This window comes from Pongo abelii, chromosome 22, assembly GCF_028885655.2.
Source record: "Pongo abelii isolate AG06213 chromosome 22, NHGRI_mPonAbe1-v2.0_pri, whole genome shotgun sequence".
In the NCBI taxonomy this organism is placed as follows: Eukaryota; Metazoa; Chordata; class Mammalia; order Primates; family Hominidae; genus Pongo; species Pongo abelii.
The window spans coordinates 36058409-36079333 of NC_072007.2; the positions used below are offsets into that span (position 1 = coordinate 36058409).

General features: G+C 41.1%; 1 protein-coding gene across 6 annotated transcripts in view; it reads right to left on the reverse strand.

Moving 5' to 3' along the window:
* Positions 1–20925, reverse strand: part of APP (amyloid beta precursor protein) — a 282485-nt gene that overhangs the window by 20073 nt on the left and 241487 nt on the right. For 3 of the 6 annotated variants that reach the window (XM_024239220.3, XM_024239222.3, NM_001133542.1), the window contains 2 exon segments: positions 11481–11702; positions 4724–4777 (listed from right to left, as the gene is read on the reverse strand). In XM_024239220.3, the coding sequence (XP_024094988.1) occupies positions 4724–4777; positions 11481–11702 (276 nt within the window). 6 annotated transcript variants of the gene reach the window in all.

A 20925-nucleotide genomic window follows, 5' to 3' on the forward strand; every position in this document is an offset into this window, starting at 1 on the left:
GGCAACGTGCCAAGCACGGTGGCTCACGCCTGTAATCCCAGCACTTTGGGAGGCCAAGCTGGGTGGATCACTTGAGGTCAGGAGTTTGAGACCAGCCTGCCCAACATGGTGAAACCCTGTCTCTACTAAAAATGCAAAAAAAAAAAAATTAGCCGGGTGTGGTGGCAGGTGACTGTAATCCCAGCTACTCCAGAAGGCTGAGGCATAAGAATCGCTTGAACCCGGCAGGCGGAGGTTGCAGTGAGCTGAGATTGTGCCACTGCACTCCAGCCTGGGTGACAGAATGAGACTCTGTCTCCAAAAAAACAAAAATAATAATAAATAAATAAAAGATCTAGTAACACAATAGGTTAGAACTATATTTCTGAGATTTTTAAGAAAACTTTCTTGAACAGTGTGAACAGTCTTCCCTTTTAGATTTCGGAGCCAAATATTTATACTGAAAAATAAAAGAATGAGCTCTGGCCAGGCAGGATCACACCTGTAATCCCGGCACTTTGGGAGGCCGAGGCGGGAGGATCACGAGGTCAGGAGATCAAGACCACAGTGAAATCCCGACCCTACTAAAAATACAAAAAATTAGCCGGGCGTGGTGGCGGGCTCCTGGAGTCCCAGCTACTAGAGGCTAAGGCAGGAGAATGGCGTGAACCTAGGAGGCGGAGCTTGCAGTGAGCCGAGATCGTGCCACTGCACTCCAGCCTGGGTGACAGAGTGAGACTCCATCTCAAAAAAAAAAAAAAAAAAGAGCTCTCGGCCAGGTGCAGTGACTCATGCCTGTAATCCCAGCCCTTTGGGAGGCTGAGGCAGGCAAACAGTTTGAACTCAGGAGTTTGAGACCAGCCTGGTCAACATGGCAAAACTCTGTCTCTACTAAAAATACAAAAATGAACCAGGTGTGGTGGCACATCCCTGTAATCCCAGCTGCATGGGAAGCTGAGGTGGGAGGATGGCTTGAGCCCAGGAAGTGGAGGTTGCAGTGAGCTGAGATCATGCCACTGTACTCCAGCCTGGAAACAAGACAGACCCTGTTTCAAAAAAAAAAAACAAAACCAAGAGCTCTCCACTAAAAATTTTACAAGCCCACACTATTTTTGAAATGATACTGCGAATACTTTTGGTGGTCCAAAAAAAAAACAAAATTCATGTTATCAAGTCAGCATGACAGATAAATTAATGTTTACAGCTCAATAGTTTGAGAAGCTCTTAGCAGAAGAGCTCTTGCTATAATAGTTCATTTTTGTTTAGCACGAATAGTCATTTAGTGAAGGCTTTTTACATTAAGCCAATCTTACTAAAAGAGAAAAAATCAGTAAGCTGGCACATAGAGAAATATTCATAATAAGGTGATAATGCATGTAATAAAATGTGATGAATAGTTTTAAATAAATGGCAGGGACCTTGGTTTACAGGCTTACTTAGAGGTCTTTCTTGAGTTGTGCTGATTTCACTCCAGCTCTCTCTTCCTGTAAGTCATGATGAGTAGACAGAGCCTATTGTTCCTGTGGGGGCTAAGGGAGGTATGTCCTTCATGACACCTCTTGCATGGCTCAGGGGTCAAGGGTCTGGTTTCCCTTTATTTGGACTGGAGAAGGGTGGTGATGAATTATAACAGAAAGGGCAGCTTTCTACCCTATGTGAAGAACTCGCTAATGTGTTTTTCCTTTTTATTCTGGTCAAACTGTATAATTAGTCCTTCAGAGTCTATTTTTTCTTTGGAAGTAAGCCAGGAGGAGGAGCTATAATGGCAACTATGCCCCCAAATCACCACTGTTATTACGGTGGTCCCTACTTGACATTGCATGCTGGAAGTTACCATATTCTGTTTTTTTAGATATGAGAGTTAAGGAGAAGCCATTTTCCTCAGTCATGATTATAAAGCACTGGGCGGGGGGAAAACAAAAACCTTTTTTTAACTTGTTTCTGAGGACAATAGTGATTATTCAAAAACAATGCTATCACTTGAACGGCACTTGAATCTTGGGAAGGCTTTCTAAGTTTGGAAAGGCTAAAGATATAATTCGGCACATTAGACTCAAGTGTGTGGTCTCTAAAATGTGAACAAGAACCAAAACTATGCTACAAAACACAGGGGGAAATTAGCCCAAATGTTTGACAAACTTACTACAAGCACATAAACAGCACACATGTGCAGCAAATACTGCTATTCATAGACAAACCTTAACTAGGATCTTCCTCACTTCATATCTGAGCATTCTTTCTCAACTTTAGCCATCTTACTGGGCAACCCAAGCCAACGCTGTGTATGAAAGGAAGCTTGGCTTAGGCTACCCTCTCCTCTGAATAGAATTGTTCCCTTCTTCTTTGCCAATCCAGGTGCCTCAAATGTTTCATAACCTCTCTGGAAGCCCATCTCTAGTAAGTTCTCTACTTAACACACCCCTGGGTTAGTATTCCATCTGCTCACATCACAGAACATTCTTGTCGGCACTTAATGTTGCTTTGTATTTCTTTGTCTTCCAAATTCCATCTCGTGTTTCCAAATATGCAAAATTCCTTCTATTATACCTCAAGCTCCTGAGAACAGGGACCCTACCATTTAATTTCTTTCAATCCTAGAAAGAATTTAGTGCATTGATCTTTGTGAAATCCCCAAGTGACATAATATTCTTATTGTTATGAGAAAGGTTTTGGATGGTTTTCTCTCACCTGTGTAATACCATTAACTATTCTCTAGCTCTTCCTTTAAAACACATTGTTTTTGTTTGACAATGTTTGGAGGTGTCCTTTTTATGTTAGATTTAGATTAAAAAAAATTTTTTTTAAAAAGAATAGGCCGGGCATGGTGGCTCATGCCTGTAATCCCAGCACTTTGGGATGCCGAGGTGGGTGGATCACCTGAGGTCAGTAGTTCGAGACCAGCCTGGCCAACATGGTGAAATCCCGTCTCTACTGAAAATACAAAAAAATTAGCTGGGCATGGTGGTGCACGTCTGTAGTCCCAGCTACTTGAGAGGCCGGGGCACAAGAATTGCTTGAACCCCCGAGGCAGAGGTTGCAGTGAGTTGAGATCGCGCCATTCCACTCCAGCCTGGGGGACACGGCGAGACTCCATCTCAAAAAAACAAAAAACAATTAAAAAAAAAAAAATTGACTGGTAGTGTCACCTGTTCTGGATGTTTCAATAGTAACATATAGGCTCCGCTGGCCCAATGTAGAAAATTGATAAAATTGAATGAGTCGAATGAATGCTAAGTTACATTTTATGCTTGTACATGAAAAGCAGGTCTTTTAAAGAGAAGCACCATGAAAAAAAGTCCCAAGGCAAATGACCAACCTGGGCTGGCTGTGGTTGCAATTAGAACTGAACTGACCCTCAGCCCGAGGCCTTACAAGCTGGCTGAGCAGAACAGGAACGTCAACTCCTGGCTCCTTGAGATTCCCTTACATGACCCTGACAATAAGGAGGACATTAGAAGAACTGAAACTGTCTCTGACTCACTATAATTTAAGTTCCCCTTAAAAGCCTACAGACAGAAATTCATAAAATCAACGAGACCAGCTGTCAAGACGTGTCACGCTACTGTCTCTGCTGCCACTGTTAATCACAGCATAAAGGCATGAAGATGCCACAGGCAGACTCTGAGTCTTCATCAGTGACCATGCTTGGAGGCAGTCATGGGTCGAGGCTGTGGTGGAAGTGTGAGGGACGGGGTGGGTCTCCCGGCTCTGCTGCTGACTGTATCTGAACCAGGCAGCAAAGGTTGACCTCTGTGTATTAATATCTTCAAAGAAAGTTAATTCCCTGTTCTTTGACTATCGCCTGGGGACATTATGAGGATAAAGAAGAAAATAAATATGGAAAAGTATGTGTTATTTGGGATTAAAATCTCCCTGGAATATACAGATTTGTCAATTCAATAACTTTCTTCCTCTTTTTGATTCACTGAAAGCGTTGGCTACTATCAGTTGGGTGAGGTTGTTCATAGAGTAGACACCAGGCACATATATGCTTCTCCTGTGCTATGACATTATTCATAAAATAAAAATGTGTTTCTTCTTAATGTTTGTGAAACTGTAAAAAAAGAAGTGTCTATTTCAGTGTTAATGGGATTTTTAAGTAATACATAAAAAAAGGGCTTATGTGCAAAATTATGCATCCACATCTGTTGTGTTACTTTAGCCACTCATTGAGAATAAGTACATACAACCCACAAAAGAGAAGATGTATTTCGGGCTCTGGAGAGAAACCAATTCTGGTATTTTCAGGAAATCATGTCTACTTCAGTAAATGACTGAAGTTTGCGTCCAGTTCAGTTAGAAAATGACCCATCTGGGCACCAAACAAGAAAGAAGAGATGTTCACACTGGTATCCAAGTCATCACCCGAGAGTCTACATCTGTCTGGGCTTCTGTTTTTAAGGACAGGCTCTATATAATCGTCTCTGTTTTTGTTTTGTCTTGTTTTGTTTGTTTTAAAGAAAAAAGAAAAGAAAAAAAAAACCCCCAGATTTGGAAGGGTTCTCTTTTAGGTTTCAAAAGGAAAGCTCAGAAACAAAAAAATCACTTCACTCGGAACTTGGGAAATGAAGAGTAAGTAATAAATAGTCAAGGGGAATTTTTAAAAGTTTGGTTTCTAAGGTCACTTCAGATTCTACTCTGCAGTAAGTACAATTGAGAGAGGCTTAAAATGCAGACAGGAGACAACGTCTGCTCGAGCATAGGCACAAGATGCAGAGAGGCAGAAGTCAAGCAGTTCTGATACCTGGTCGAGTGGTCAGTCCCCGGTCGGCAGCAGGACGGGCATCAACAGGCTCAACTGGGTACAGGAAGCAAGGGACACAGAAAGCAAACAAGACAAATCAAGATGGTAAGTCGTGGCTCCCGAACATAGTCGAGCAGGGAAAAAAGCATATGCAATAAACAAGTTACAAAAAAGGAGCAGCCAGAAAGGAACCACAGTGAGTTAATCCCGAGCATCGAGGACCAGGAGGGGCACCACTTTAAATGGCTTATTGCTATTGATGTGCCAGTCCTGCTCCTTAGTTTTCTAATAAAAGCCCTCACCAGGATACGCAGCAACATCAAAGAAGAGGGGTGGGGAGGGTGGATTTCCCTCTGAGCTAGTTTAGAGATAGTTTCTTGGCTTTTGATTAGAAATAAAATACTCCCAGCCTAGCAGAAAACCTTAAAGATACTTCCTTTAACAACTGCCCAATCTTATCTTATTTTACAGTTAATTAACTACAAAAGGACTCTGTTAAATTTCCAGGGGAAGTGCAAATATAATTTATCAGGAGAGCAAAGTTTTACCACATAATCTGCCATTTAGTGAGTGAATTAAATTTGTCCTTAGTATGAGGGCAGAAGAGGGAAACCGCAGTCTTTTTCTCACTTTTTCAAAAAGGCTGGTTTCCATTTGACAGATGACATACAGTTGAAACGTGTGAAACGAGGATATTTCATTTTATATTTGCCATTGTTCACAATTTTCCCTTTGTATGTGTTCTGGGTCCGACCCAGAGAAAGCAGTGTGGACAGCATGATATTCCTCACCATCGTCTCACCTTTCCAAAGCACTTCTGATGCTCAGAAAATACTTAAACCTTGTTTTACACTGGCGTTTGAAGAAACAAGGAATGGGGACAAAAGTGAAGTTTTTAGGATTAATAAATGGTCATAGGGTAAATGAAGCCATGGAGTGGAGGTACAGAGGGAAGCCCCTTTGGTAAGGTGGCAAGTGTAAAGCGAAAAAGGTAAGACAAAGTGAGCACAGGTGCTGAAGGAGACATGGTGTGCTCGATGAAATGGCTTCTAACAATTTCAGCAAAATCATCCAGCTTACTAATGTGCACAGGCCAGGCATTCAAAGGTGGGATTCTCAGTCCAAATCGATTTTGGATGCCACGTGTTAATAAAACAGTGAGGGAGAAAAAAAGTGGCAGTAAGCCAAGTCTCCAAAATACAAGAAAATATTTCCGGGAGCACTAGGACATCTGGATGAAATAAAAATTTGGTCCTTTCTCATGTAGAGACTGGCAGCATGGTGAAGTCAAAAGGAGGGTGAGGCATCTAATCCCAGGCCTGGGCCCAACATTTACAACGTCTGTGGCCTTGGGCAAGCGCCCGCTTCTGTGGCTGTTTCTCCATATGGAAACAGAAATGTTAACATCTGCATCTGCTAATTAGGGTGAGGAACAAATAACCTTTAAAGCCTGTTTGAGACACTACCAAATACTACAGAACTGCACTGATTAATTATCCTATGATTAAATATTCCATAGTAACTACTGATGCGAGAATGACTATTCTCTAGTATTTCACTAGTGCATTAGAGGAAGACATAGTTCACTTCCTTCTGCAACTCCCAAATACATTTCGACAATGAAGTTTGGTTTTTCTATACTTCATTTTTTTTTCCTATTTGCAACAACCTGTAATGAGTAACTGTATTACTCCTTGTAAAATGCAGTTAGTTGAAAGGTCATTGTACTTTGTGAGAATTTCCTGATGACGAGGGACCCAAATAGTGCTTCAACTGCAGTTAAGAACACAACAAACCACATGCACGAGGGCAAACATGTACCTTGAAGTGGTGGTGAGCACATACATCAATAGTTACATTATTAGAAAATGTATATGCAACTCAGGGGGCAGTAAGTTCAGTGTACGTGTGGTTTAAATGCCGGCTGAGGAGCTGGTAGTCCCACGGGCCACTGCTAATGTCACCACTTACTTTCGCTGTGATCTGGGGCCAATCACATTCTTTCTGAACTTCAGTTGTGTCACAAAGTAAATGGTTTTTCCAGGGTTCAAATGTGTATACTTATGTGAAAGAAACTTACAAATGATATAGTCCTGTAAGTTTCTCTGCCTCTCCTCGCTCTTCTTCATTTTTTTTTTAATAGGCATGTATTATTTAAAAACAATAAAACCTTTCCTATTTTTTAGGAAGATTAAACAAAACTAGTTTCAGTGACATAAACCGTAATCTGCTTTAAAAGATTGAAGCTGATTTAGTATAAATTAATGCTCAAAAAATAAGTAGCTCAGGGAGCAGACGTTAAAAAACAGTTCTTTTTAAAGAGGCAATTATGATGTCATTGCCAAAAAAAAAGAATACACACCAACAAAACAAAGCAGTGTGTTATTTTCCAATCCATTGCAAATACTTTCCAATTTTTCCAATGGACCTTTACTTAACCAGACAGTAACTTCATCAATAAAGTGCTAAAAAACATCTTACATTGGCTGTTTAGTAATTTAAAAACAAGAAATACATTATCTTATCTTCAACTTTTAATAGAGTTAAAAAAAAATGTAAACAGAAATGAGTTATTCTCTTGCTCTCACAGTAGCTTTGAATCAAATCCTTTGCTGTAAGAGGAGAGAAACAGAATGGTCAGACCTCTGGGATTTTTGAGTTTGTTACTTCTGGTGTTCTTTGTAATAAACCTAAACTATTAACCATGCTGCCTTGTACAAACTCTCTACCAGGCCAAAGGTAATGAGGAATCAGCAGTACACCAGTTTTACATATAGATAAGAGGCCTGACAAGAACTGGTTTGTAAGTTTAATGAAATATTTATTTAATCTAAATTTCAACATTTAAATTGGCTTCCTCATTGCCTCTATAAAGCTAGTTAAAAATATACTAGAAGGCAGCTTCACATTTTGCAAATACATCCATACAGTCTTATAAAACCTGCTGTGTCTCTTTAAAAATATTATATTATTTTATCTACATATTATATCTAGGTATTATCTACAAAGAGGCAGACTGTTGGCCACAAAGACTTCCTGGCGGTCACTGCATGCTATGCTGCTCTTTGTGGCTGCCCTTCTCAGGCAGTCAGGAAAAAGTAGAACAAACACAAATGTCATTAACGCTAATGCTTCCAGCCAGATCACTTCACGATCTGTGAGCACAATTCTGTAACAACAGCTTCATTTCAGCCTAGCCATTCATTTAGGTTTTGTGGATGTGAAAACCAAAGAATAAAAATTTCTTAAGGCAAATCGCAGCACATTGGAAAACTATGATATGCTTATTTTCTTCAATGTAAATTTAAAAAATGGGCATCAAACCCTCCTCTGGATTTCACTGATTGTTCTTGAGAAAAACAACAAATTTTTGGTACGCATTTGAAACTATGATAATGAGGACTGCATGAAGAACAAAAGGAAATCCTTTGAGAATTTTAGATATTTTCAGTAGTTGTGTGTATGTGTGTGTGTGCACACATGTCTGTAAAAAGAAAGACTAACAAGTTTCTGGGGAGAGGTGGGAGACGGTGTGAGAAGAGAGAGGGCTTTAGGACTGTATCTCATTATATGGCTTATTATATTCATTATTTTAAGGATACATTGTTCAGGCCATACGGTGATTCATCTTGAGATAGGCGGATAAAGTCTCTCTAATAAGATCCTGGCTCCATGAAAAAAAAAAAAAGGTTCCACTGACATTTACTACGTTCCAGGAATTTTGCTGAGAGCTTTTTTATGCCTTCTTATTTAATGCTCATACTATACCTCTGAGTTAGGAATTATTGTCAACCTTATCTTACAGACGAGGAAGCAGCCGGAGAGGCTAAGTAACTTGCTCATAAGCGCATAGCAGAGCTGGAATTTAAACTCGGGTCTGTATCATTCAGGGGTTCAGGGGTGTGGGGTAGTATTTAATATCCTATGAGATGATGGCCATCTATTTTATTTAAAAACCAGTTGTGGCTGGGCGCCGTGGCTCATGCCTGTAATCCCAGCACTTTGGGAGGCTGAGGCGGGTGGATCACGAGGTTAGGAGATCGAGACCATCCTGGCTAACATGGTGAAACCGTATCTCTAGTAAAAATACAAAAAATTAGCCGGGCGTGGCGGCGGGCACCTGTAGTCCCAGCTACTCGGGAGGCTGAAGCAGGAAAATGGCATGAACCTGGGAGGCGGAGCTTGCAGTGAGCCGAGATCACACCACTGCACTCCAGCCAGCCTGGGCGACAGAGCGAGGCTCCGTCTCAAAAAAAAAAAAAAAAAAAAAAAAAAAATTAATTGCTTAAGTGGCTTTTCAAATTGTTTGCTATAATCAATATATATCAGTGTTGGGACTGATAATGAAGAGTATCGCAACTCAAGACTCTGACACTGCAAGTTCTATTGCCTCCCAATATTGTTATACCAGATTTTACTGTTCAAACGGAATCATCCAACAAGAATATCAGCTCTTTTCATGAGACCTAGGCAATGTAATAGCTGCATGTTTGTCAAGTATCCAGAAGTACTTAATCAAGGTCTTTGCTCAAATGGACATCTTGCAATACCCAAGGGTTTCAGTGTATGTGTGTGTGTGTACATTCACACGTGTGCACGCAGATTTTCTCCTAAGGCTGATGCTACAAGGTATGCTGTTAGTAAAAGAGCAAATTTAGTGTGCATTCAATTTACAAAATGAGATCGGACATTTTTCACTAAAAATTCTCATTAGAGACTGAATGAAGAGGACCTTCAATGACCAAAATGTATCTACCTGTAAAGAAACAAAACAATCCGCAGTCAATACATTTAATAGGGCAGTTGTCCAGGTCTTTGGTAATGAACTGTCCCTAAAATTGTTTTCTTCTATGTGATTATTTCCATAAATGGTAAAGTTTTAATTATTTTTACATTGTCAGTAACATGCTGTTTGTATCTGCTATTACTATAAGGTGCCCTTTTTCAAATTAAGGAAACAAATTTGGGGTGATGATTCACATTGCGAAAACAGTCTATATATTTTCTGCAATGGTTCATTAGAAAAAACTTGTCCAGTATACTTAAGATCTAATATTATATTTAGATTCAGTCTGAGGAGTGTACTGATTGCATGTTATAAGGTATATTATATATATTTTTTACTTTTTATTATTTTTTATTTATTTATTTTTTAAATTTAAAGTCTCGCTCTGTCACCCAGGCTGGAGTGCAGTGGCGTGATCTCGGCTCACTGCAAGCTCCGCCTCCTGGGTTCATGCCATTCTCCTGCCTCAGCATCCCGAGTAGCTGGGACTCCAGGTGCCCGCCACCAAGCCCGGCTAACTTTTTTTTGTATTTTTAGTACAGACAGGGTTTCACCGTATTAGCCAGGATGGTCTCCATCTCCTGACCTTGTGATCCGCCCCACCTCAGCCTCCCAAAGTCCTGGGATTACAGGCATGAACCACGGTGCCTGGCCTATAAGGTATATTATAAATATGAAATCTCCATCAACATTTGCTGCTTTGATAAAGAAAATCAGGTAAAGTGCTGTTATGTTCTTAAAAAACATGTTATTTGTATCTAGAAATCAAGGTGTTTGTGTGTAATTGTATACTTCTGAACATGTAGAAAAAAGATAAAAGAAGCTGAAAGATATTCTTGCCTGAACAGGTGTTTCTGCTAAGAAATCCCTGTGAAAAAGGATGCCATCTACTGCTCAAATTTGTTGATAGAGAAGAATCTTACTTCTCTGAGATACCAAAGGAAAAAACATTTAGAGCAATGTGCTCCTTAATTTTGGCCGCTGCCTTAAATTTAATTTTCTAAACACAAATTAAGTCTTAAGCAAAATTAAATTTTATTTATAGGTAGTTCTCTATCTTTGCCTTTCAAATTTAATTCAATCTGAAATTTCCTGTACGAATAAGTAGCCAGTGAAGACTTTGGTGCCTGTCAAATCTGCATCTCTGCAGGCCCTCAAAACTCCTCTCTGTTGGTAAATTGTAATTTTTCCTTATTTCACTATCTGTCTGCTTTTTTGAAAGGTGGCATTCTAGGTCATTATGTCATAAACACAAGTTGAATTTTGTGCTTCCATTCCAGAGGGAACAATATACCTTACAGTTAAAAAACATTTCTAAAAAATTTCTACCAAAAGTCATCCGTTAAGAACTTAGTCTCCTAGTGCCTCCATTTCCTCATTTGAAAAAGTCATAAACATAATATATGACATACAAGTACATGCTCTTTATGTATCCACTTTTATTGCTATACAATTTATCATTTTATATTAAGAGGAGGAACGGGAAAATAAAAATTAGAAAAATGTTATTGCCACACATTTTCCTTGTGAAGAACTGCCTCTTCAGTAATACACTGTGGCTCACCTTTGTCCAGGAGTGTCCACTCGAAGGATAATATTCCCTAGAATGCAAACCTGGACATGTGGGAAACAAGAGGCCCTTTACTTGCAAATGTTATGTAAATCATTACCATTCTGTTTTGCCACCTATACAATGGAGTTGTTGTCTTTTCCAACAATTGGCAGTTTACTTGCTTTGCAGCATAAAAAATATAAAGAATAATTTACACAGATATAATATTATTTAATGACATAGTAACTCCTAATATTTACTTTTTAAAGTAAAATTGAAATGAAAATATTTATTACTACATCAAAAAAAATTCACCCCTCAAGAACATACAAAAGATAACACTCTCTCTCTCTCGCACACACTTATGTATGTGTATATATACCTCCCAGAGTGCCCTTGCTGGCTCAGGGGACTCTTACCTTCGTTTTCTGTGTTGGCTGGCACAGAGTCAGCCCCAAAAGAATGCCACGGCTGGAGATCGTCCAGGCTGAACTCTCCATTCACAGGAAGAAGCTCCACGGTGGTTTTCGTTTCGGTCAAAGATGGCATGAGGGCATCGTTTCCGTAACTGATCCTTGGTTCACTAATCATGTTGGCCAAGACGTCATCTGAATAGTTTTGCTCTTTCTGAAGCAGCTCATCTAAACCAAACAAAACCATCTCTTTGGTGAGTAACAACAATCTCAACAGCAGTAGCAGCAGCCACCATTTACTTCTGCCAGGCAAGACTTCAACTGCTTTCACATGCATGATCGCGTTTAGAGCCATGGCATGGGTACCATTATCATCTCCCTTTTACAGATGTGAAAACTGAGGCACATGGCATTCAAGCTACTTATGCAAAGTCACAGCTCATAAGAGCTGCTGGCAGGACTGCAGTCAGAAGCATGGTAGCCGGCCAGTGTGCTGCAGCGTGGCACCCCTAGAGGTGAAAGGCCACAGGAGCTCAGTTGCCATTTCCTCCTGACACAGTTAGACGTCCCTAGTATACAATGATCGCACAGGAATAAACACCAGGCTTTGGTGTGGCGGCAGTAAGCGAGGCACAGTCTCATTCAAGCTGAAAGACAACAGAGAATCTCCTGTCTTGCCTTGCACACTTGCAAGGATAAGAAAAGCATTAAAGGGCCAGTAGTTTGCTACCTTCTTGAATAGTTTTCACTGTTTTGCCTTGAAAAAAATCTGCATTTCCTAAATGCTCCTCTTGTGCTGCATGACCTATGCTCTGAGGCAACAAGGAAACCATTCCCTTGCCCTTCCAGATGTAGCCCTGCAGACAGACATCCAGCCTTCTCTGGACTTAACCACCCCTGGCTCCCGGTATTTCCCAGTGTGAGCAGACACCAAATATCCTGCCTTTCTCCTCTGTTGCTTCCCTTTCCAAAGAATGCTGTCAGTGCCACCTACCTTCCCACTTTAAAAATTGATTAAGCAAGAATCAACTTTATGGAACATCATTGACTTATCTTTTTTTACTGGAAAAAAAGCTTAGAATATAATCTTGTATCATGTGTAATTACTGCTTTAAAAACTGACCCCAGGATATCAGGATTTGTGAGTCTTCTCTTATGTTACCAAAGATTCACCATGTTTTTCTCTGATTTTTACAAATTAGAGACCGACAGATAGCATTGCACTATTAACAATAATATTTGATTAACCAAAATGTCTCATTTTCCAATCATATCTGTGTCAAGAGTTTGCTGTAGTATATATTTCAGACACATCACTGGTTAGTTATATTGCTAGAGAAAATGAAAATAAGATCAGGATTTAAATTTGATTCGTAACATTTTACAATCATCTTTCAGATTCTCTTTTCTATTGACAAAAAATGTATCTGAAAAATTAAAATTCTGTTCAAGTATACCCATTAAAATAATTTGATGGAATAGCATTAAAGCTTGTGATTAATCTTTTCATGTAGTCAGTTTTATTGCAAGAGATTTTAAATGATGAAGTCCCAAGCAAATCAGTCTGTTTGAAGTCTAATCTGAGTTATAATATACCCCTATTCACTGTGGCACCGCTTCTGAAATTCAATACTTGATACCCATGATGACCTTTCCCTTACAGATAAAAGACCCTCATTAGATTTCCTCCAACTTTTTCATGTCTTACAAAGCCATAGGTAGCGGCTAATAACTGAGCCAATGTCCGATTAAATAAATTAAATGAGCATTTCTTTTATATAAATCTTTTGCTTGTGACTGTTAAGCACTTACTATGCTAAAGAGAGGATATTCTGGAATACTAATAATTATTGGTGCATACACATTCATCTTGACAGGACATAACCTTTGCCAGCGAGAAAGCTCTTGCACTCCCCAGGGGCTACGCTGTTCTTGGGTCTGTGGTATTTACTATCACTTACCCTGTCCGTTATTTGGAAATGTTCTCACTTTTTCGCATGCACAGTACTTATCTTCTTCCCTGTGACATCTCTGAATAACTCTTCTTACTCTTTTTTTCTCCTCTCTTCATCCCTGTCATTTTCTTCTTGTATCTCTTTCCATCTCTTTCTACAATTCTCCCCTTTGGAAATCCCATCGACTCTTGAAACTCTAAAGATCTCCTACCTTTGGGTGAATCTGAAGTGTATTTCCCCAGCTTTGACTTCTCCCTCCCACTCAAATTTGTATTATTTCCAACAGTTTGCTGGAGATACCAACTTAGGGCTCCCTCCTGATCCACGCACTTGGTAGGTACACAACTGTACTCAAGGTCCCTGGCTTTCCCTTCCGCCTTTCCTGTTTTCTAATCATGGCAGAACCATTCTCCCTCCCAGTCACAGGCTTGAATCCTTCAGAGCCATCCAGGACTCCCTGTATTTCTTCGTGTCCAGTACTCACACTACTGACAAATCCTTTTGCATTCTATTTCTGAATTCTCTCAGCCATCTCCTGCTTGCTTTTCCACACTACCCTCACCGCCCCTAGGAATATGATTACTCTTCACCTGGATAATTACGATAGTCTCCTCACTGCTTGCTATGGTCTGAATGTCCCCCAAAGTCATGTGTTGAAACTTAAATCTCCACTGTGGTAGTAGTGAGAGATGGGGTCTTCTGGAAAGCAAAGTCATGAGAGTTCCACCCCCTGCCCCCGAATGGACTACTGCCTTCTAAAAGGGCTAGAGGAAACCAGTATAGGCCCCTTTTTGTGCATCTGCCATGTGAGAACACAGTTTTTGCTGCCTCTGGAGGATGCAGCCACAAAGTGCCTTTTATTTGTTTATTTATTTTTTTTAGATGGAGTCTCGCTCTGTCGCCCAGGCTGGAGTGCAGTGGCGCAATCTCTGCTCACTGCAAGCTCCGCCTCCCGGGTTCACGCCATTCTCCTGCCTCAGCCTCCTGAGTAGCTGGGACTACAGGCGCCCGCCACCACGCCCAGCTAATTTTTTGTATTTTTAGTAGAGACGGGGGGTTTCACCGTGTTAGCCAGGATGGTCTCCATCTCCTGACCTCGTGATCCGCCCGCCTAGGCTTCCCAAAGTGCTGGGATTACAGGCGTGAGCCACTGCGCCCGGCTTGATCCTGGGCCTCTCAGCCTCCAGAACTGTAGTATTTCTATTGTTTATAAATTACCCAGTCTCTGGTATCATTACAACAGCACAAACCGACTGAGACAATGGTCCCCCTGCTGGTTGTTTCAGTGGGTCTTCATTTTCTACTGAATTAATTCCAACTCCTTTGCCAGATGCTGAAGGCCCCCTGTGGTCTGGGCCCACCCCATATTTCTAGCCATGGAACTCACAGCTCCTAGCTGTCTACACCACACCTCTCTCTCAGGCTAAATAGCTTGGGGTATTCCCACAAAAGACCATGTATACCCATTCTGACACTTTTGTTCTCTATTCCTGCTATCTCGGAAGCCCATCTCTGCTCATCTACGTTATTTGAACTCTTTAGAGCCCAGCTCAAATGCCCTCTCCTGTATGACTCTCCTCTCCCAAGGCAGGCATTATTAATCTGATGGGACAAGGAGACTGAGGCTGGGAGAAAGGAACCAATCTCTTCAAGACCCAGTGGCCAGTAACACCAGTGCTGAAATCCAAGTCCTGGGCTTCATAACACCAGCCTTCCCATGTTCAGCCCCTATCTATTTCAGCCTCTCGTATTATCACAAAAGTAGCTGTAGAAATTAGGCATTATTAAGCATGTCTGTTCCAATATCTTTAGCAGTCTCTACCACTCTTGTGGATTTGTAAGCGCACTTAATCACCCTTAGTCCTATGGAATGGTTATTGCTTTTGGTCACCAAATAGGCATTTCTCAGGCAGGGGCAGCTGGAAAGGGCCCTGTGCCCATCTTAGCCCTTGGCAGTAAAAAGGCAGAGGAGCAAAAGATCACAGTGAGAAATCTTACACTTGTACGTCACAGAACAGCCAGGGCATTTGAGGCTGAGGTACACTGTAGTACCCTTTTCTCTTTTCTCTGTTACACTTTTGGTAGAAAAGTTCCTCCAAATGGCCACCAGCATGCTGAGCCCCATGGTGGTTAATTTTCCCGGTTTATTATGTTCATTTTCAGAAAATGTAAGTAAAAGAATGACAGATTCAAAAAAAGTTACATTTTTAGCAGAGTGAAACACACTTAGCCTTCTTTTTTTTTGGTTGTTGTTCAAAATAGGAAGAAATCCACATTCCTATCTTAATTCAACACAGAAAATTTAGAAATAACCACTCCTGGCTATGTCATTTAGAACAATGAACCTCTGCCTCCTGGGTTCAAGCGATTCTCCTGCCTCAGTCCCCCGAGTAGCTGTGATTACAGGCACACACTACCATGACCGGATAGTTTTTATGTTTTTAGTAGAGACAGAGTTTCTCCACGTTGGCCAGGCTGGTCTCAAACTCCTGACCTCAGGCGATCTGCCTGCCTTGGCCTCCCGAAATGCTGGGATGAGGCGGGAGCCACTGCGTCTGGCCGTCAGTGTAGTTTTAAGAGAAAAAAAGAGGTAGACATGATGGATTACCATTATCAGAAGTAGAATTCAATTTCATCACCATAAAATGTCTAAGGCAGCCAGCTACCCGTAGACATGACTAAGGGCTCAGGATTTTACCAGTGGCTTACACACTGGCACTGGGCAATTGAGCCTATGACAAAATACCCAGAGACAAATATGATTCTTTCATTGTTCATTCTGAGCGGGACTTTCTTTGACTTCCATGGTGAGACTAATCACACCGAAACCACACTTCCACTACATTAGTAGCCCTGATGGATTATCCTTTTATCTGAATTAATTTAACACTTAATTACAATGCTCTGATGGCCTGCAATGGGGATTTTCAGAGCTTTTAAGCATCTACATTTGCCAACCGCTATATTAAACTAAGAGACTTTGCTTATTTTCCTCCCAAGACTTATTTTTCCCCCTCTAAAAGCTATTTGTTATGACCCAAAATTGTAGCAGTTATCTTTGAAGTCAAATATCTTCTATAATATCCAAGCATTTGAGCCTTGCTTTTAACAGTGGAAATATTTAACTGAGTTTAGTGATGATAATATTTAAAATATGGCTTAATCAATAACAGAGGTATTTAATTTCAAATACCAAACACCCAATGAACCCCATCACCTTGCTCTTTTAAAAATGCTTTGAGGTGGCTGGCTGTGGTGGCTCACGAGGTCAGGAGTTCAAGAGCAGCCTGGCTAACTTGGTGAAACTCCGTCTCTACTAAAAATACAAAAATTAGCCGTGCATGGTGGCGGACGCCTGTAATCCCAGCTACTTGGGAGGCTAAGGCAAGAGAATTGCTTAAACCTGGGAGGTGGAGGTTGCAGTGAGCTGAGATCATGCCACTGCACTCCAGCCTAGGCAACCGAGTAAGACTCTGTCTCCAAAAAAAAAAAAAAAAAAAAATGCTTTGAGGATGTATGGGAGGCATACTTAGAGTAACAGAGGGAAGAAGCCCTACCACTTAGCTATCATTATAAATACTTTAAAGAAAACAACATCAAAAGATAATAATTGCATCTTCAAATAGCTAAATATTTTGTTTTTTTAAGACATTTATGATCATTCATTTTGAGAAAATAGCCTTATAAATAAAAGAACTGCTGAATAGGAAGCAGATGAATTCATCCAATATTCTTTTAATTATTAATCCACTAGCCAAATGTCTTCTAAAAATTTAATGGTCACATCTTAGGTTTAAAGAAAATAAAATTTATAGGCATTAAATCAATCAGTTATAGGCATCAAAATTTATAGGCATTAAATCAATCAGTTATCAATCAGTTATAATTACTGAACAGCTTCTTCCATACACTGAACACATGTGGGTTAGAGAAGAACATTTTCTTCATATAAAGGAGGTGCCACTCAGCCTTTTCCCTGTAAAGTTTGGCTGTTAAAACTCTGATCTGAATCTATCCACCTGACAAAGGTCTAATATCCAGAATCTACAAGGAACTTAAACAAATTTACCAGAAAAAAAAGAAAAACAACCCCATCAAAAAGTGGGCAAAGGATATGAACAGACACTTCTCAAAACAAGACATGTATGTGGCCAACAAACATATGAAAAAAAAAGCTCATCATCACTGGTCATTAGAGAAATGCCAATCAAAACCACAATGAGATACCATCTCACACCAGTTGGAATGGTGATCATTCAAAAGTCTGGCAACAACAGATGCTGGCGAGGATGTGGAGAAATAGGCACGCTTTTACACTGTTGGTGGGACTGTAAACTAGTTCAACCCTTGTGGAAGACGGTGAGGAGATTCTGCAAGGATATAGAACTAGAAATACCATTTGACCCAGCAATCCCATTACTGGGAATATACCCAAAGGATTATAAATCATTCTACTGTAAAGACACATGCACACATGTTTACTGTAGCACTATTTACAATAGCAAAGACTTAGAACCAACCAAAATGTCCATCAGCGATAGACTGGATAAAGAAAATGTGGCACATATACACCATGGAATACTGTGCAGCCATAAAAAGGATGAGTTCATGTCCTTTGCAGGGACATGGGTGAAGCTGAAAACCATCATCCTCAGCAAACTAACACAGGAACAGAAAACCAAACACTCATGTTCTCACTCATAAGTGGGAGCTGAACCATGAGAACACATGGACACAGGGAGGGGAACATCACACACCAGGGCCTGTCTGGGGGTGGGGTGAAAGGGGAGAGAGGGCATTAGGACAAATAGCTAATGCATGCGGAGCTTAAAACCTAGATGACAGGTTGATGGGTGCAGCAAACCACCAAGGCACATGTATACCTATGTAACAAAGCTGCATGCTCAGCACATGTATCCCAGAACTTAAAGTAAACAAAGAAAAAAAAAAAAAAAAAAGCTCTGATTTGGACACCAGTGAGAATATGAAGTCCCTTGGCTTGCTGGATTTTCTTCTGTCTAGGATCGAACCTCCACTGCTATTACTATTTTTCTTCCTTTTTGATTCTTTTGGATCCCATGGAAAAATATTTATCTGTAGCTTCTCCACAAAATGGAAATTTGTTTTTAATCTTATCTAACAGGAGATGCGCATATGACCAATTCTTATCTTTTAAATAAAAATTCACTTATGTGCCTGCCTGAAAGGACTGAAGATCATACTTCCACACTCTCTTCCATGTCCGTTCTTCTCTCTCCCCTGACACAGCTGCATTGGAAGTATCTGTAAATGGGATGGACTAATTTTCCCTACCAAGAAGCCCCACTATAAATCAGTGATCACCCACTCTAGCTAGGCATTTTGCCCACACCAGGACTATGAGATCAGATTTAATTTTCCAATCTGCAGTTCTGTGCATGTCTGATTCTTGGCTCAACATAGAACCGCTATGTTGTTTATTATACTTCATCTCCCCATGGCCTCTGAAACTCCCCAAGGTTTGGATTCGTCATCCGCAAAATCGTGGGAGGCTGGTTCCATGGTTCTTGCAGTCCCTTCACTTTGAATCCTTTTGTCTATACTCTTGCTACATGGGTGTTCTCTGGGAGTTTGTTAGACATGCAGAACCTCAGGTCCCACCCAGATCCAGGGAATTAGAATGTGCATGTTAATGTGATCCCCAGGTGACTCTCATGCATGTTACCATCTGAGAAGACCTACCCTCCACCACGCTGACCACAGCCACGAGCTGTACCAAGACACCACTATACAACAGCCTCGGTTATCCCTTCATGAAAGAAAAACAAGCATAATGGCTGGGTGTGGTGGCTCACGCCTGTAATCCCAGCACTTTGGGAGGCCGAGGTGGGTGGATCACTTGAGGTCAGGAGTTGAAGACCAGCCTGGCCAACATGGTGAAACCCCGTCTCTACTAAAAAAATACAAAAATTAGCCAGGCATGGTGGTGTGTGCCTATAATCCCCATTATTCAGGAGGCTGAGGCAGGAGAATTGCTTGAACCCAGGAGGTGGAGGCTGCAGTGGGCCAAGATTGTGCCGACTGCACACCATCCTGGGCAACAGAGCGAGGCTGTCTCACACACCAAAACCAAAAACAAACAAACAAACAAAAAAACAATTCTCAAAAACAAAGCAAACAAAGCAAGGCATGAGATGAGTCTGGGCCAAGAAACAATACTGCCAGGGGAATATTGCCAAAACACGAGTCATGCCTTGAAGTTTCTTATCATCAGGGTCACATTTCTGAAACAGAAAGCCACAGGAAAGGAAAGACTGGTCACAGACTTCCTTCTTCCCTGGACCATTTGTTACAGGAAGTTCTCAGGAAACAGGTCAGTAAGTGTAGAGGGCATCACAGGACAAACTTCATTGCTGGGTTTCCCAGAAAAGAGCAGCTCTCCCTTACTGAAGACACTTAGCAGACGGGCCTTCACTAGTGAGTAAATATACTAAAGAAGCATGGACTTGTAGGTTGGTGGAGCAGCATGAGATCTTTAATGACGGTAGGGATGTTTTGATTAGCATGTATGCTACAGCCATCTGCGATGCCAAAGCCATACTGTGATGGGACTGTGCCAGTTATGACACCTTCATAACCATGAGAACTGCCCTCATGGCCTTTTCATACCCATCTGCTGACTTGATAACCACAATAATCTTCCTTAGTGGGATCACTACTCCCATTGATAGTTGAACAAACTCACATCCATCCTAAGAAGTATACTTAAAACTACCAAGTGGCAGAACTGAAATCTGAACCCAAGTATCCCAATTCCTAATGCAACCTTCTCACTGTTCCATGAAAAGTTCCATTTTATAGAGGACATGGCTATATAACTTGGATTAGAAACTAATATTAAAGAAGCGTATCACGCCTGCAATCCCAGCACTTTGGGAGGCCGAGGCGGGTGGATCACGAGGTCAGGAGATCGAGACCATCCTGGCTAACATGGTGAAACCCCGTCTCTACTAAAAATACAAAAAAAATTAGCCGGGTGTGGTGGCAGGGGCCTGTAGTCCCAGCTACTCGGGAGGCTGAGGCGGGAGAATGGCGTGAACTCGGGAGGCGGAGCTTGCAGTGAGCCGAGATTGCACCACTGCACTCCAGCCAGCCTGGGCGACAGAGCGAGACTGCGTCTCAAAAAAAAAAAGGAAGCGTAAACCCATCTATCATCACAAGCACCCTCTTTATCATACATTTCAAATTTTGATAGGTTTGAAAAAGAATGAATTCGACGGTATCTTTTTTTTTCTTTCATATAAAGAAGCCAAGGTAAAAGAGATTAAAGCAGTAGTCCAAAGTCACGGAGATTCCTGATGGTGGAGCAGGGCTGAAAAGCTCCCTCTTCTAGCCAAGTGAGGCCTGCCTGTCACTACTCTGTTTGGACAGCCCATTCTCAATAGCACTTTCCTCCCAGAACACTCTGCCGAGTCTTTAGGTTTCCCTTTCTCAGGATGAATACGATGGCTACATGA